Below are 17,811 nucleotides of genomic sequence, written 5' to 3' on the forward strand. Positions count from 1 at the left end.
GAGGTGTAGCTCAGTGTAGAACACCCCTGGGTTCAATCCCCAGTACTGCAGAAACGGGGGTGCCTGGGTGTTCTTCCAAAGGTGGTTTTAAGTTTTACCTTCAAAGTCTCTCACACATGAAGTCAGCTTCTTCCCCAGAGTGGGCCCCTGTGGATGGTGGGTCCCTTCTCCTCCCAGGTGGGCTCCCGTGGATGTGGACTACAAGTCCCTCTCCTGGAGTGGGCCCCTGTGGATGGCGAATCCCCCTCCCCCAGAGTGGGAACCCATGGGCGGCGAGCCGCTCCCCTGAGTGGGTTCCCTCTTCCTCCAGGGAAGTCATCCCCGCTGGGCCCCTGCAGCGGGCATGCCTCTGTCTCACCTCTGCAGGGCCTGGTCAAGATCCGGGGGGACCAGTGCTGGCGAGACCTGAGCTGCATGGACTTCTACTATGAGGTGAGTGGCCTCGGGCACTTGGCTGCTCTGGGGCCGCCTGCAGACGGTCTCTGGCTGGCCTCTGTGGGATGGGCATTTGCCACCCCACTTGTAAATCGCAGCTGGTTATTCTGGTTTTCTTACTGTGCCCAGGCCTCTGGCCAGGCTGGGCACCTTCCCTCCTGGGGCCTGCGGGAGCCTGGTGCGCCCTCCCTAGTGTGGGGGCGCCAAGGAGCTGCGCCTGACACCGTCATACCCTGGGGCAGGTGCAACTCCTGCTTTGCTCAGACTGTGAGTGCCCTGTCCCAACCAGGGCGTCAAGCATTGCCCCACAGCAAGGCCCAGGTCTCGGTCCCTCTGGACAGTCGTGGCCCCGCCAGGGCTCATGTACTGGGGTTGGGGCATCGCCCCAGGAATTAGCCCAAGAGCACCTGATGTCTTGGTGACTCTCGTCTGCACAGGGACCGCAGCACACATCCTGTCGCTGTGCTCTTTCAGGTAGTTTTGGGGGGGTGAGTTTAATTCTGTTCTGGGACATTTAGGAGACGCTTAATACTGGCTTCCAGTCCTGCCACACAGGACGGCTTCTCTCCTGCGGCCTTCCTGGGCATGGGGGAGCCCCGTCCAGGCCCTGGAGTGGACGGGAGACACACCCAGTCCCTGCAGCCCATGGAGCCCCGCGGGGCGTCCTGAGGAGCTGTACCTCCTAAACCCAAAAGCAAGGTGCCCCAGGGCCCGCGGCCGGCCACCTGCAGGGTGCTGTCCTTGCTCCAGGCCTCACCCCTCGGTGTTGGCCTCAGCACGGGCCAGCACTGCCAGTCAGCATGGGAGTCCTCCCTCCCTGCCGTTGTGCAGGGTCCATGCCAGCGCTGCAGGCGGATCCCGTGACACGTGGAGACCCAGGAGAGGCCAGTCGCCTCACATCTGGGCAAGGAGTGACCGCAGCAGCTGGGACACACCCCTCCCTTGGCCTGTGGCACCCAGGGCCCCACAGTGAGGGGTTGGAGGCAGGTCCCCACCGGGCTGTTCTGGTGGTACCAGCCTTAGCACTAAGCACCCCGGCCGCCCACACGGGTCCCGTAGCAGCAGATCCTGCTTTTAATCGGGACTGGGGGCGTGCTCTAGAGCTGTCTCAGGCTCTGATTGGACATGGGTCATCAAGCTCCCTAAGATCTGGGGCACAGTCTGCGAATAATTTGTACCAAGGTCGACATTACCTGCAAAAGCCATAAATGCTAACTGTAGGAGCCGTGACTGACTTGGGTCCAGTGGACTGGGAGCTTATCCACTGGCAGCTTTATTGGTTTTGTAGAAAGAGAATGTCTTATGTGTGTATGGGGTCTGAGGAATGTCCGGCCCCCAGACACAGCCTGGCAGGTGACCAGCTTCCGGGTGGCTTTGGGGGCCCAGCTGCAGTCGGGCCCATGCCATGGCAGTGGTGCTGGGAAGGGCAAGTAAGTGCCAGACCAGAGCTGAGCCTGTGGCAGCCTGGAAGACACCAGCAGCCTCCTGTGGCAGGTGAGTTCCATTCCTCTGCGCATAGACCCCCGGGCAGGAACCCTGGCGACGGCCGTGGCTGTGGCAGAGGGGCTGAGGACAGATGTGTTGGGGTACCCCCGGCTCTGTGGTCCTTGACAGTTCTCTCTCCCCACCTTTAAACTGACAACACACTCCCAGGTGGCTGTGAGATCTGAATGAGGTAATACTCTGGGATGCAGATTGCACGCAGCCCAGGTACAGGTGTGTAACTGTGTTTCCAAGTACATGAGAATTCTCCAGTTGCGGGCGAGTGCTGAGCCCTGAGCTGCACCCAGCCCTCCAGGTAGCTTCTGCCACTGGCTTCTCATTTGATCCCTTTACCGTCAGAGTAGCCTTTCGTGCCTTGAGTCTTAGAAGTTACACTGGTGGTGTGGCCCACAGTTTGGTCTATCATAGTGGACTTTCCATCTGAGCTTTAAAAAGAGTCCATGGGCAGCAGCTTCCCTGGACCCTGGTATTCTTGATTTAGACAAATTAGGGCTGAAAGGCATGTCTCCCTCAACAAAATATGTGTTGTTTGCTTCTAGAAGTGATGGTTTTAAAGCAAATAGAAAGAACTCGTCCTTCAAAAACCGTCTTTCTCCAGAAGCCCCCTGGGCCTTCTCAGATTGGCCGGGCAGCTCTGCTTGGGCAGGGCAGGCCTGGGAGGCAGGCGGGTGGGAGGCTGCACTGTCCCTGAGGCCAGTGCCGCGTAGGGGAGCTCACGGGCCCCTCTTGTCCCTGCAGACACAGCCAGTGCCCAGCCCCCTGGCCTACTTCCTGCACTGGGCACCCTGGTGGTTCCACCGCCTGGAGGTGCTCAACAGTCACTTCCTGGAGCTTCTGGTGCCCTTCTTCCTGTTCCTCGGACGGCGGCTGCGCATCCTTCACGGGGTGCTGCAGATCCTGTTCCAGGTGAGCCTCAGCCAACGTGCGCCACTTGGGGCCCCTCTGCAGGCCCAGAACACACCGGACTGCTCGCTGTGTGGAAACCCGTGGTGGAGAGGACTCCGGCGTGGGTGTGCCAGGCCTGTGCCAGCACTGGGGAGAGGCCATGGCAGCCCCCCCACGCTGCGGCCCCTCCAGGAAGGTCTGGCTCCTCCGAGAGCCGTGTGCGGGCAGCCGGGGCAGGCCGCCGCAGCCAGGGCAGGTGCTCCCCACACAGGTGAGCCCAGTCCTGGTTCCTTAAGTTCTAGCAGTTGGCTCTCATATGCAGGTGTCTGTGTGCAGGAATTGGGGTCTGAGTGCTGCTCTCATTGTGAGATGAGTGTCTGGTCACAGCGCCCCAGAGTTGCAGGTGCCTAGCCCCCTTCTGCCTGGGCCACGCTGCCGTCCCTGCCCACCCCCAGCTTCTGCTCCCCTGACGAGCGGCAGCCCGAGCCTCCTCCAGTGTCTTGGCCGACCTCAGGCTGGTCAGTCCTGTACATGTTGGCATCTGCTTGTCACCCTCCAAGGAAAACACAGTAAGGACTTGTAGGAATTCTCTTACGTGTTGTTTGCTTTTGGGGGTGTAACTTGCGTCCAGTGGAATGCATGATCTGAGCTGTAGTTGGAAGTGTTTCATAAACACCTGCCGGCTGGCTCTGCCCCCCGGCCCTCAACACCACAGAGCACGGAGCACCGCAGGCAGAGTGCTCAGGCCCACCGCGTCGGCAGGCTCCAGCTGCTGGATCCCCCGGCTGCTCTGGGCCTTGCGCAGCCTACTCTGAGCCCCTGACCTGGCATCGCGGTGTGGGGTAGGGATGTGTTGAACTTGGCGGGAACTGCCCATTTCCAAAGTGGCCAGGCCGGGGAGCTCCATGGCTCCACGTCCTCGTTGGCCAGAGTGCACCTCACGGCGTGGTGGCCTCCCTACAGCCACCGTGTTCACCAAGTCCACTGCTGCCCCTCCAGCCACCTTCCTGTCCGCAGCCATGAATCTGCTCCCAAGCCTTGGGTGTGCCCTGCAACTGTGGTCCTGCATAGCTGTTCGGTGTGTCGTTCAGACCCCTTTCTGCCGACACTGTGGATGGAGGGCATCTCTTACCTGCAGTTGCTTGCTAAGCCTTGGGTGTGCCTTGCAACTGTGGTCCTGCATAGCTGTTCGGTGTGTCGTTCAGACCCCTTTCTGCCGACTGTGGACGGAGGGCATCTCTTACCCGCAGTTGCTTGCTCTCCGGCCTAAATGTGGCGCACACCGCGGCCACCAGCATTAGCCTTTCTCGGGTCGCACCTCTGAACTCAGTGGCTGTCTGTGGACCCCTCGAGGACACTGCTCCAGCGGTGGCAGTGGCCCTCGTATCCCAGAGTGTGGGCTCGGCCACACAGACAGCAGGTGACGGGCACGTGCGCCGGGCCCCACTTCCGAGGCAAGGACTCTCCTGCCCTTCAAGGTCTTGCTGCTGGTTTACACGGGAGTTTTGTTTTGGTTTGGTTTTGTGGTCACAAGTACCCGCTGGAGTTAGCAGTGCCTCCCCGTCAGCGCCCAGCCTTTCTCTTTCCACCTCGCGGTGAAGTGCCCGCTGCTGCTCTCGAGCCAGCCTTGTGTTCCCAGCGTGAGCTCAGCTTGGTCACGGTGTGTGTGTCTTAATATGTTGCTGGGTCTGATTTGCCAGTGTTTTGTTTGAGATTTTGCATGGTTGTCAGTGAGCAAGGCCTGCCTGGAGCTTCCCATCCGGATGCGGGCCATGGGATTTGCTGTCAAGGCACGTCGCCCTCCCCACACACACCAGGACAGGCCTGCTCCAGGGCTCATGAAGACACAGCTACAGTCCATCCGAGCCCGGCGGGCGCGGGCGTGAGGCCGGGGGCGTGCGGAGCCCTCTTCCCCTTGAGCGGCTTCGGGGACCAGCACTGCCCTGGGAATCAGTCCATTTCAGCTACTTTAAAATCTATTGACAAAAAAATCCTCACAGCGTTCTCTTCTTCCAGGACTGGCTCTGCACCTCTGCCTTCCTCACACCCTTGTTCTCAGGTGGATAAGGGAGAGGGCGCAGGTGTGTATAAGTCAGCCCAGCCCCACTGGCCTGTCTGCCACGAGGGGAGGGGACCGCAGCGTGCTGACCCGCCTCCATCCCTGCCATCTCACCTGCTGACCCGCCTCCGTCCCTGCCATCTCACCTGCTGACCCGCCTCCGTCCCTGCCATCTCACCTGCTGACCCGCCTCCATCCCTGCCATCTCACCTGCTGACCCGCCTCCGTCCCTGTCAGCTCACCTGCTGACCCGCCTCCATCCCTGCCAGCTCACCTGCTGACCCGCCTCCGTCCCTGCCAGCTCACCTCCTCCCTTGCTCCAGTAGTGAAGTTCTCGTTTGCTTTGGTTTTTAAGACTTCTCTTGCCGGGCGTGGTGGCGCACGCTTGTAATCCCTGCACTTGGGAGGCAGACAGGAGGATCGTGGAGGTTCGAAGCCAGCTGCGCTGGCTTAAGAGACCCTGTTTCCACATTTTAAAAAAAGTATAAAATAGGTCTGGGAGTGTAGCCTGGAGGTAGAAGGGCTTCCAGGAACCCCAGTATCACCAAAAAAAAAAAAAAAAAAAAAAGACTTCTCTTAGGACAGTCTTGGGTTTATTGAAAAGTTGCACAGTGACTAGAGAGGGTTCCCTCATGCCCAGGCACCCATCTGTATACCTCACGCTGTCGTGATGCAGGGGACAGGTGGCTCACTGGTGGCCACAGCATTTGCCTGGGCCTGGCCCGATGTCTCCCAGGCAGGAGGCCAGGGGCCCTGTGGAGGGTACCGCCTTTGCCCTCAAGAGCCTGCTCCAGGGTGGTGTTTGGGGCCGACACAGCATGCTCCTGGGGACAGCTGCACTCTCTCATATGGGTGCCCTGGCGGGGCCATAGCACCCGCAGTGTCCCCGCAGGAGCCTTGCCCAGGGCCGGCCTGGATTCCACCAGTTCCTGAGTTCCTTCCTCTGGGAGGGCTGGGGTACAGGCACACTCACCTTCTCCCACACTGTTTACACAGCTGTTCTGGAGGGTTCCCCATCTACCCAGAGCACACAGGAAGAGATGGGAGCCTGGTGCCCCTGCTGTGGGTGCAGGAGCCCTGAGCGGGCAGCCACCCCAGCCTCCACCACAGAGCTGGACTGGGACATGTGGGACCTACCTTGCTGTGGACTGAGCCTGGTCCTGAGGGCGGCTTGGAGAGGCGGGTGTTTGAGACCACGTGAGACTACGTGGGGTTGCCTGTGTCTGCTCAGGCTGTCAGCTTCCTCCAGAGACCAAAGCTTGGGAGGTGCACGCCCCAGCAGCCCTGTCCCCAGAGCTAAGCACATGACCGACCCTCCCTTGATTTTCGGCTGGGGTTCATGCGTGTGATATCGTGTGCCCCTCCAGAGCACCCTGCGGGGGATGAAGCCGGGCCATGGCATTGTGCAGCCACTGCCTCTTCTAAGTTCCAGGATTTCTGCTGCGCCCCAGAAGGAGCCCCACCCACGAGCAGGCCTTGGCGCCTTCCCCAGCCTGGAGTCTGTTTTCCCCTGCAGCACTGCCTGGTCTGATGGCGCTGTGAGTGGAATCGGCGTCAGGTTTATCCGTGCTGTGCATGTGTCGGGGTTTAATTCCTTCGTAAGACTGAGTGATGCATGTTACACGGCTGTCTGTCCGTTGGCATGTCAGGCGTGTGGCTCTCAACCAGCCTGTTCCTGGACTCAGACTTGTGTTACCTCTCAGGCCAGATTCCCATTCTCCAGGGCCCGCTGGGCTCTGCCTTTTCTAATCTCTCTGTGACACTTGTTAGAGTTTGGTCCACAGCCATAGGAAAATCCCCACGGGCAGGTGTGTCCTTGTATAAAATCCTGGGCACACCGTATCCTCTGTGGCAGCTGTGAGTCCAGCAGGAATACTTAGACACACATCTTCCTTTTGGGGCAGTGTTATAGCTGCCTCAGCACACCTGCTGGGACTTGCTGGGCCCAGGGCTCCAGCAGCCCACGGTCCCCTCCCCAGGGCTCCAGCAGCCCATGTTCCTGAGCCCAGGGCTCCAGCAGCCCACGGTTCCTGGGCCCAGGGCTCCAGCAGCCCACAGTCCCCTCCCCAGGGCTCCAGCAGCCCACGGTCCCCTCCCCAGGGCTCCAGCAGCCCACGTTCCCTGGGCCCAGGGCTCCAGCAGCCCACGGTCCCCTCCCCAGGGCTCCAGCAGCCCACAGTCCCCTCCCCAGGGCTCCAGCAGCCCACGTTCCCAGGCCCAGGGCTCCAGCAGCCCACGTTCCCCTCCCCAGGGCTCCAGCAGCCCACATTCCCAGGCCCAGGGCTCCAGCAGCCCACGTTCCCCTCCCCAGGGCTCCAGCAGCCCACGTTCCCAGGCCCAGGGCTCCAGCAGCCCACAGTCCCATCCCCAGGGCTCCAGCAGCCCACATTCCCCTCCCCAGGGCTCCAGCAGCCCACATTCCCCTCCCCAGGGCTCCAGCAGCCCACGGTCCCATCCCCAGGGCTCCAGCAGCCCATGTTCCCCTCCCCAGGGCTCCAGCAGCCCACGGTCCCCTCCCCAGGGCTCCAGCAGCCCACGGTCCCCTCCCCAGGGCTCCAGCAGCCCATGTTCCCCTCCCCAGGGCTCCAGCAGCCCACGTTCCCAGGCCCAGGGCTCCAAGAGCCCACGGTCCCCTCCCCAGGGCTCCAGCAGCCCACAGTCTCCTCCCCAGGGCTCCAGCAGCCCACGTTCCCCTCCCCAGGGCTCCAGCAGCCCACGTTCCCCTCCCCAGGGCTCCAGCAGCCCACGTTCCCCTCCCCAGGGCTCCAGCAGCCCACGGTCCCATCCCCAGGGCTCCAGCAGCCCATGTTCCCCTCCCCAGGGCTCCAGCAGCCCACGGTCCCCTCCCCAGGGCTCCAGCAGCCCACGGTCCCCTCCCCAGGGCTCCAGCAGCCCATGTTCCCCTCCCCAGGGCTCCAGCAGCCCACGGTCCCAGGCCCAGGGCTCCAGCAGCCCACGGTCCCCTCCCCAGGGCTCCAGCAGCCCACAGTCTCCTCCCCAGGGCTCCAGCAGCCCACGTTCCCCTCCCCAGGGCTCCAGCAGCCCACGGTCCCCTCCCCAGGGCTCCAGCAGCCCACGGTCCCCTCCCCAGGGCTCCAGCAGCCCACGGTCCCCTCCCCAGGGCTCCAGCAGCCCACGGTCCCCTCCCCAGGGCTCCAGCAGCCCACGGTCCCCTCCCCAGGGCTCCAGCAGCCCACGGTCTCCTCCCCAGGGCTCCAGCAGCCCACAGTCCCCTCCCCAGGGCTCCAGCAGCCCACAGTCCCCTCCCCAGGGCTCCAGCAGCCCACGGTCCCCTCCCCAGGGCTCCAGCAGCCCACGTTCCCAGGCCCAGGGCTCCAGCAGCCCACGTTCCCATCCCCAGGGCTCCGGCAGCCCACGTTCCCCTCCCCAGGGCTCCAGCAGCCCACGGTCCCATCCCCAGGGCTCCAGCAGCCCACCTTCCCGGGCCCAGGGCTCCAGCAGCCCACGTTCCTCTGCCCCGGTCCTCCACCACATCTGGACCACTGCACGGCATGTTGTGGCTCGTTCACAGCTCGCAGTCCACAGGCAGGCTGTGTGACCTTCCAGAGGAGATGGGCCACAGTGATGCTGACGCTAAAGAAAGATAAGGTCACCAGATGTGGTGGGCACTCTTGTAATCCCAGTACTTAGGAGGCTGAGACAGGAGGATCACACAGATTCGAAGCCAGCCTCAGCTACTTAGTGAGGCCGTTTCCAAATAAATTATAAAATAGGGTTGGGGATGTAGCCCAGAGGTAGAAAGCCCCTTCATTCCACCCCTCAGTACCACAAGAAAATAAAAAGATAAGGTCCCTGGAGCCTATGAGCACACTCTGCCGGAGTCTGTTCTCCTTACTAAACATAGCGGGGTGGGCCTGACCGTCACCCTAGGCAGCGCATCACAGGGGCTTCCGCAGCTCTGTTGGATGGAGGAATCCGCCCCAAACAGTGATCCACTGGGCCTCCTTCCCTGGGTCTGGGGTTCCCGCCTGGGCTCCAGTTTGACCGGCCCACAGCTATCTTTGGAAGGCTATGCATGGTCTCCTCCACCGAGTGCAGGAACTCCAGGGTGGGCCAGGCATCGCCCAGCTTCCAGGTGGCTCCACTGTGTGGCCAGGACCTAGAGGCCACAGGGCAGCCGGCGCAGAGCCATCAGCAGGACAGCTCAGCTGTGTCTGCTCTCAGGGGAGCATTGCATAAGAATCTGTTGGAAGAAAGGCTTGGGCTGCCCGACATACACAGGCACTGTGTTTCAAGGCTATGGTTTGTACAGGGAGAGAGACAAGCAGTGAGCCTGGGTGGGCACTGCCAAGAGTAGAGTGGGAATGGGAATGGAGGGTGGCCGTGTAGCGCCTCTGCTTGCACACCCGCTCCTGAGGTCTCACTTAAGACACGAGCCTCCTCCCACACTGAGAGAGAAAGCCTCCAGGCCGAAGGACACTGCAGAGTATCAGGCCTGGGCCTGGGCCTGACCCCACCGTCCAAGCACTCAGCAGGCCCCCAGACAGCCCAAGTCCCGGGCCCCCATCCGCTGGGACCAGCAGTCCCGGGCCCCCATCCGCTGGGACCAGCAGTCCCGGGCCCTGGTGGCTGAGAGGAGCCGGTGGGGAGGTTGCAGCACTGACGGGCTGGGCCAGCTGGGCAAAGGGGTTTGGTTATGTCACAGTGAGGAACAAGAAATTATGTCAGGAGCCAGAACTAGGAAAACCAGTTTTCCAAATGAATCCAGAGAGCCATGAATCTGTACTTCATCAACCACTGTCAACCCATCAAGCTGACAAGCGTCTGAGCCCAGGCCCTCTGCACAAGCCCTCCTTAGACAGCAGCGTCTGCACCCGAGGGCTCCCACCCCACCGCCCAGTACGGCAGCGCGGTGTGACCAGAGCTGTCCAAGAGCACGTGCTTGGCTCCCCCGCAGCAGCAGGACCTCAGCTCCCAGGGCCCCTGCACTGGCTCCACACGGTGCCCTAGCACCTGTCTTTTCCTCCGGCTGCCTCTCCTGGCTTCTCCTGGGCTTCCCAGGGCAGCTCTGGGAGGTCCTAGCCATCTCCCGTTCCCCTCTGTTGGAGACCTGTTATGTTCCCCCGCTGTGAGGTCTGCTACTAAGCCATTTCCGTCCACAGCAGAACACCCCTAGGAGAGGGGCTTCTGGGGCGGGGCACAGGAGAAGTCCTGTGAACCGCCCAGGGCCCTCACAGCTGGACCTGGGAGCTCATCAAAGGCTGTCTGCAGCCTTGAGGGGGGTGGGCTTTGTGTACAGGCACAAAAAGCACCGGCCCAGTAGCTGGGCTTTGTGAACAACTATAAGGCATCGAGATGTGGGCATGCCAGCAGTTGGCAGAGGCCATGGCATTGCTCACCTCCGCAGAGGGCACCAAGGGGCTCTCGTGCCCAGCAGTGACAACCCCGTGGCCTGTTTACTGCAAAAGACGCAAACACTTTGCAGAAGGAAACGTGCTTGCAGACCCCTGAGTGGCCCTCGTGGAGCCCATGAGCAACTGCCCATCTCCCAGCGACAGGTCAGGGTGCTGGCGCTCCCAGGTGCTGGTGCCAGTGCCCTGCGCCACTTTGGAAAGCAGCTGGGCAGCAGCTTCACAGTGAAGCCCCAGGCTGCCCTGTGTGTAAATGGCCCCTCTTGGCCCCGCAGCACATGGGAGTACAGGATGAATGCCGCTGCAGGTGACCCTCCACCGCGTCCTGGCAGGGGACACGCCACGTCCCCTCCTCTGAACTTAAGGCAAAGGCCGGGGCAGGGAGCCTTCTGGGGACAGGTGCCCGCATGGTGCACTCCGCACAGAGCCACCAGACTGCACACTGAGTTGGGCGTGTTTACCATCGGAATCGGTGTGGCTGCTTAAAGGTCGAAGCTCAGATTCCTCCGTCCACTCCTCTCAGACTTCCAGCAGCTGCGACCACCTACGCTCAGTGGGGCTCGAGGTGTCTGTGGTGGGCCCTCCGCATGTCCTGCAAGCCTCGCGTTCCAAGGACCCTGTGAGCTCAGACTTCCAGGCCTCTGGTCCAGGCCCCTCCTCCAGGAGAGCAAGCCCCAGCCCCAACCTCAGGCCTGCTGCCCAGGCCTCCGTCTTCGCTGGGCCTGCTGCCTTCTGGGGTCTCAGCAGAGCTGCCCCGAGACGGTGACAGTCCCAGGGCCTGGAGTCACCTCAGGGCTGTGTTCTAGCTCCATCCATTGAGACAGTCCTTCAGGCCGGGCGAGCGAGGTGTGGGCAACTGGAGGGATCGCTGTAGAGGGAAGTGGCTATGCCCTCAAGGTGCCCGGGGGTGGGCTCAGGCCTTGCTCCCCACAGGTGGGCCTCAGCCTCAGAGGGAACCTGAGCTTCCTGAGCTGGCTGACCATTGTACCCAGCCTGGCCTGCTTCGATGACGCCTCTCTGGGATTCCTGTTTCCGTCGGGGCCGGCTGGCCTGAAGGACAGAGTCCTGAAGCTGCAGAAGGAGGACCCCACAGGAGCCCAGCCCAGGCCGCGGTATGGTAGGTGGGACGCAGCCCGGCTGGCCCTTCGTGCAGGTACCTAGGAAAGCCAGGCACCTGCAGCCGCTCGCAGCCTAGCATCTCCCAGAAGAAGGGCAGGGGCTGTGGCGGACCCTGCATCCTTCCAGGACAGCTGGCCCCTCGCTAGGCTCTGTGCAAGGCACCGTCGCACTGAAGCATCCACATCAGCCCCAGGAGATGCCCTTAGCTCGGGACGAGGGGACCCACAGCCTGCACAAGCCCTGGCCTGCCCCTTACTCAGCTCCTTCCTGGCCGGGACCCTGGCCTGAGGACCCACCTCCCCCAGGCTGCCTGGTCCGGCGCGTGGCCAACCTCCTCCTGGGCATCCTCGTGGCCTGGCTCAGCGTGCCCGTGGTCCTCAACCTGCTGAGCTCCAAGCAGGTCATGAGCACCTCCTTCAACTCACTCAGGATTGTCAACACCTATGGCACCTTCGGAAGGTATGGGGCCCATGTGGCTGAGGGGCTCAGCATGGCCGCGGCCAGAGGCCCCGGGTCTGCCCTCCTCTCCCCGGGGCCCTCCTCGAGGCGGCATGACACCCATGTGGCGCCTGCCCCGTGGCTCCTCCAAGCCCCAGCACCACAGGGAGAAGCAGCTCTGCACCACGTGTGACATGGACATGCTGCAGACCCCAGCCCTGCCCTGGTCTCCCCACAGCATCACCAGGGAGCGGACAGAGGTGATCCTGCAGGGCACGGCCAGCCCCAACGCCAGCGCCCCCGACGCCGTGTGGGAGGACTACGAGTTCAAGTGCAAGCCCGGCGACCCCTGGCGGCAGCCGTGCCTGATCTCCCCCTACCACTACCGCCTGGACTGGCTCATGTGGCTTGCAGCCCTCCAGGTAGGGAGGCTCTGCCCGGCCCCAGCCTGCCCAGATGCTCCCTCTCCCGGCACACCCTGCAGGGAGGCAGAGGCTCCAGTCAGGGCTCTTCTGTCCTCCCATGGGGTGACACCCCACGGTCCCATCTAGTCGGGGGTAAGCCGGCTAGGACCTGGGGCTGGGAGGCGACCTGAGCCCAAGCTCACCCTCCCGCACGCTCCGTCCCCAGACCTATGAGCACAGTGAGTGGATCATCCACCTGGCTGGCAAACTCCTGGCCGGCGACGCCGAGGCCCTGTCCCTGCTCGCTTTCAACCCCTTTGAGGGCAGGGCGCCCCCCAGGTGAGACACCTTCCCAGTCTCAGGGCGGGGGGCTCTGGGGAAGGGGCTCTGGGCCTGCTGAGAACAGGCCACCCTCAGCCCAAAGGGCCCGTCACCTGCCCCATTCCGTGGCTGACCTGGAGACGGTCCTGCCCCCACCTCGAGGAGCCTGGGGACGGCAGCTGTGGACTCTGGACACCCCATCCTGCAGCCCCTCCCTCACCCACAGAGCACAGGTTCTCCAGGTGCCCGTCTGTAGCTGGAGAGCTGGCGGGCAGACATGGGGAGGCCTCAGAAGGAGAGTGTCTTACAGAGGTGGGCAGGGGTCTGCAGTCTAAGTGCGTGGCCGCAGGGGGTGGGCTGTGGGGACAGGGACTGACAGGAGCCAGAGTGCTGGGCGATGGGATGTAGATAGGCTGACTCCATGCTTGCGAGCTGGGGTGGAAGGAGGGGCCCCCGGAGACTGTCACACACAGAGCCTTGGGGTAGTCAGAGCCCAGGAGAGATGTGGGGGGCCTGGCTCGCCTCTGGGCAGGACCTCCTACCAGCCTATCTGGGTGGGGGCTGGGCACTCTGGCACAAGGTGTAGAATTGAGTAGCAGCCAGAGACTGGGGAAAGAAGCAGTCCTGCACTGGCCTGGTCCCTCCCTGTGTCCTGCCGACCACTGATTCTGACAGAAAGCATGCCCCTGGCTCCCTCAAGAAGTCTCAAGACAGCTGCACCCGGGGAGCTACCCACAGCTGGCCAGGCCCAGTGGGAGGGGTCTCAGGCAGCAGAGCAGCTGCACGGGGCTCGCAGCCCAGCAGGGTCCTGGGCCAGTGGAGGCTTCCAGAAGCCCTCCCTGCACTGCTCTGTGGAGCCAGGCTTGGGGGTGGGGCCCTCCTCCTGGCCCGGCCTTAGGCTGTCTAGGGCAGTCTCCATCCCAGAGCTCCCCCAGTCATGTGCGGGTTGGGACTCCGCTCGCCCGGGGAGAAGGCAGGCGTCTTTCCATAAACAGCATGAAGACCCCGCTGAGCCATCAGCAGGCCTGGACTCCAGTTTGCCAGTGGCCAGGCCTCTTCCCAGGCCTTCTCTGCGGTCATGCCCCATCCCGCCTGGGCTGCGGCTCCCTACGCAGCACAGGGCTCCCTGAGCTGGCCCAGAGAGGTTTGCGACCCTCGGGCTGGGAGGAAAGGGCGCAGATGGTCACCTGATCCTCAGCCAGGAAGCACTGTGGTGTCTGAGCTTCTCAGGGGCACTGTGTGGAAACCAGTCTAAAATGGGTAAATGTTGCAAAGAGTCAGGAGCAAAGCCAGTTTGTCCTCTGTGGGAACTAGTAGAGGTTTAGGGAGGAGACCAAAGCAGCTTAAGTACTTAAAACTGCTGCAGGGCACGCCTGCCGCTGTCCTGGTGCAGGTCTTGCTTGGCCGGCCGCTGGGGCAGGGCTGCATCGAGCAGGCCCCCACGACATGAGCTCAGCTGGGACTTTCTTTTTTTTTTTTTTTTTTTTGGTGGTACTGGTGAACCCTTCTCCCTCCGGGCTGCACTCCCGGACCTTTTTTTATTTATGTGGAAACAGGGTCTCTTAAGCCAGCGAGACTGACTATGAACCTGCGCAATCCTCCCGTCTCCACCTCCCAAGCGCGGGGATGACAAGTGTGTGCCTCCACGCCCGGCTCAGCTGAGGCTTTCAAAGTGGGTGAGGAAGCGGGAGTGCCACCCCCAGTTCCTCCATGACGGCAGCTGAAAGCTCTGGGCATTGCGTACAGACCTCAGGAGGCTCTGCACGGTGAAGAGGGAAGGCTCCCAGCAGTAACCCGAAAATGGAGGTGCGCGCCTGGGCCTGCTAGACTTGGAGAGAAGTGGAGACTTGGGAACGCCAGCAGCCATACCCAGAAATGCCTGGCAGAGGAGGCTGCAGAGACGATGGCTACGCTCCAGCCAGGCGCCACCCAGCAAAGCTGAGCGGCAACCACCAGAAACCACCGACAAGTCGAATAGAACTCCAAGACGTCTCCCTTACCTCAGGGAGACAGGAGGACAGCACAGCCAAGCGCCATGACACTCCCGCCAGCCGAGCCTCTTGGGAGGCTGAGGCAGAACGAGCACTGAGCCCAGGAGTTCAAGGCCAGTTCTAGAGAGCGTAAGAGACACTGTCTCTTAAAAATGAAGAGAATGGAGCCGGGCGTGGTGGGCACGCTTGTCATCCCAGCCTCGGCTACTTAGTGAGGCCCTCTGCAACTCAGTGAGACCAGGTTTCAAAATAAAGAATAAAAAATTGGGCAGGGGGTATAGCTCTGAGGTCAGATGCCTCTGGGTTCCATCCCCAGACCCCCCCAAAAAATATATATATATATATATTTACATACACACACACACACACACACACACACACACACATATATGACTAGAGGGTAGCTCAGAGGTCGAATGCCCCTGGGTTCAAAAAATAAAAAATAGAGAATACAAATAGAGCAGAGTAAAACAAAGGATAAAATGACAGACATAAAGACCTAACCTCTAAGCAGTTAGAGTGAGTGAGAACTGTCTGAACACACCAGTTGCAGGGCAGAGAGTGGCAGAGTGTATTCAGATTGATGACCTCACCACGTGATGTCTGCGCTAAGCTCGCGTCCACTCTGGTGACGGGGGCAGCTTGGAGGCAAGCGACTGCAGAGGATGCAGTGTGAATGCGCGCGGAGGGACAGCTGGAGAGCCGGCGCAGCGCTGCCGGGGCCCGGTTCCTGGGAGGCTGAGCGGATCGCAGGTTCACAGCCAGCCCCAGCAAGTCGCCAGACTCGGCGACCAGCAAGACCCCATTTCAAGATAAAAACAAAATAGGGCTGAGGGTGTAGCTCAGAGATAGACTGTCACCGTGTTCAATCCCCAGTGCCACACAAAAAAGGGAAAGGAAAGGAAGCGGGAAGGGTTGTGTTAATATCAGGTAAAGTGCCAACAAAATCATCGGAGACAAAGAGGATGCCGTGCTGTGTTGGAGTGACCCACCAAGTGGACATGGCGGTCCGCAGAGCATCAGCGCACTGCAGGGAGCGAAGACACAGTGGGGAGAACTGGACGAGAGAGAGGTTCGCTTAACACTGCACCGCCGCTGGCCCGCAGGCTGATCACCACTTGCAGACCAGGCACGGCCAAGCCGGATGAAGTGAGCTGCTCCGTGTGGGACTGGGTGTGGCTGCAAGGTGGCAGAGGCGGCCCCCACCTCATCGCCTGGTACTGGTGGTTGAACCAGGGACCACCTCTGAGCTATACTCCCAGCCCTATTTTTTATCTTGAAACAGGATCTTGCTAAGTTGCTGAGACTAGCCTCGAACCTGTGATCCTCCTGGCTCAGCCCCCAAAGTACTGGATTATAGGCTTGTGCCCCCATGCCTGGCAGACGAGGCCTTTTTTCATACATGGTGCTGGGGATTGAACCCATGGCACTCTGCCATTAAGCTACATTCTTAGCTCCTTTTATTTTGAAGCAGGACCTTGCTAAGTTGTCCAGGATGGCTTTGAACACAGGGAGAGAGAGCCAGGTATGGTGTCACAGGCCTGTAACACCCAGTACTCGGGCGGCTGAGGCAGGAGGATCGCAGGTTCACAACCAGTCTCAGCAACTAACAAAGGCCCTCTGCAATGTAGTGAGACTCTTGTTTCAAAATTAAGAATTAAAAATAGGCATGGGTGTAGTTCAGAATGACCCTGGGTTCAATCCCCAGTACCACACACACAAAAAAGAAAAGCAGGAAGATTTCAAATTGATAGCCTTAAGCCCAAATTATACCAAAAATTAGAAAATGAAGAAACACCAGTACACACCTATCAGACTGGCTAAAACAAAACCAGGAGCATTGGCCTGGGCTGCACAGCTGCTGAGATGAGCCACGCATTCCTGGCAGGGCAGGAGGGAGGGACCTGGTGCCGCCCCTGGAGAAGTCGACAGTGCCTGAAAAACGGCCCGTGGCAGCCACTCAGCCCGGCCGCTGTGGCCTAGCTGGTCAGCGCAAAGCAACGAGGACAGATCGGCGTGAGAGCCCTCGCACACACGCCTGCAGCAGCTCTAACAGCTCAGAACTGGAAACAACCCAGGCACAGGCCTGCGGGGGGTAGTGACCCTGGCTTCAGGAAAGGGAGGCCTTGTGCAGTCCTCGGCCAGACCCACTCTCTTGTCCATGTCCACAGGAAAGGGCCTGGAGCCACCAGGTGGCTGCCTCTGAACGTGTGGGCCTGTGGACAGAGCCAGCCCGCAGCTGGCTACCCCTTCCCTCAGACCCCGCCCCCAGGCCGTAGCCCGGAGACCCACAGTAGGGAAGAGCAGCCACCGCCTCCCTGTCCCTGCAGCAGGCACCCCGCCCGTAGGAGGAGAGCGGGGACACATGCAGGTGGCTGCGGGCTGGCAGCGGGCATCGTGTGGTGCCGCAGGGCCCCGCTGACACGCTGTCCCCACAGGTGGATCCGAGGAGAGCATTGGCGGTACCGGTTCAGCCTGCCCGGGGGCAAGCACGCGGCCGAGGGCAAGTGGTGGGTGCGCAAGAGGATCGGCCCCTACTTCCCCCCGCTGCGCCTGGAGGACCTGAGGGGCTACTTAAGGGAGCGGGAGTGGTCCGCCTAGCCCACCCCGCAATAAAGGCCGACAGACCCCACCGCTGCCCCGACTCGAGGCCCGCCGTGGCTACAGCCCCTTCAGCTGGACAGCCACACGCCCACAGGTCACACCGGCATTCAAGGCCACAGCCAGTCCTGAGGGTGGTGGGCGCACGAGGCCTTCTTCGGCCACCACCTCGGGGCAGCCCCAACCTGGCTCGGCCTGGCCTCCTAGAGAAGGGCTGCTCACCTGCGACCAGGTTCACAACTGCGCTCGCCCCATGGCCGGGTCCCCACCGCATGTCGGGTAGCCAAGCCCTTAGGTGCCCTGTCCAGATGGGGTGTGGCTTCACCCCACATTTGACTGGTCCCCTGCCCCCCAAGTGTCCAGCGTTTGGAGGCGTGGACAGGTGGCCAGCCTCACACTGATAACCCTCACAGGCCCTGGGGACAGCAGCGTGGGGTAGTGCCTGGGAAGCGCCTCTGGACAGGGCGGGCTATGTGCTGCTTGTTGGCTACACACAGGACTGTGCTCCTGGGACCCGCTCCACCCTTCTACCCACAGTGCCCGCAGCCACATTGCCCGGGGCTGGGCACAGCAAGGCGTTCGGCAACACAAGGGGGGTCTGTTTGGAGCCCCGTGGCCTGCCTGGGAGGATGGCCGGCCCAGGTGCGAACAGAGGGACGGTGTTCTGGCTCCCGGGGAAACAG

General features: G+C 61.7%; 1 protein-coding gene across 1 annotated transcript in view; it reads left to right on the forward strand.

Moving 5' to 3' along the window:
- The window catches only part of LMF1 (lipase maturation factor 1), a gene marked incomplete at both ends in the record, with an annotated part of 62,869 nt that extends 45,741 nt beyond the window's left edge, over positions 1–17,128 (forward strand). The window contains 7 exon segments of the mRNA XM_080704018.1: positions 367–432; positions 2,677–2,844; positions 11,188–11,371; positions 11,679–11,832; positions 12,050–12,233; positions 12,442–12,554; positions 16,966–17,128. Of these exon segments, the coding sequence (XP_080560144.1) occupies positions 367–432; positions 2,677–2,844; positions 11,188–11,371; positions 11,679–11,832; positions 12,050–12,233; positions 12,442–12,554; positions 16,966–17,128 (1,032 nt within the window).
- Positions 17,129–17,811: the final 683 nt, after the last annotated feature.

This window comes from Muscardinus avellanarius (assembly GCF_963383645.1).
Source record: "Muscardinus avellanarius genome assembly, chromosome: 10".
Lineage (NCBI taxonomy): Eukaryota > Metazoa > Chordata > Mammalia > Rodentia > Gliridae > Muscardinus > Muscardinus avellanarius.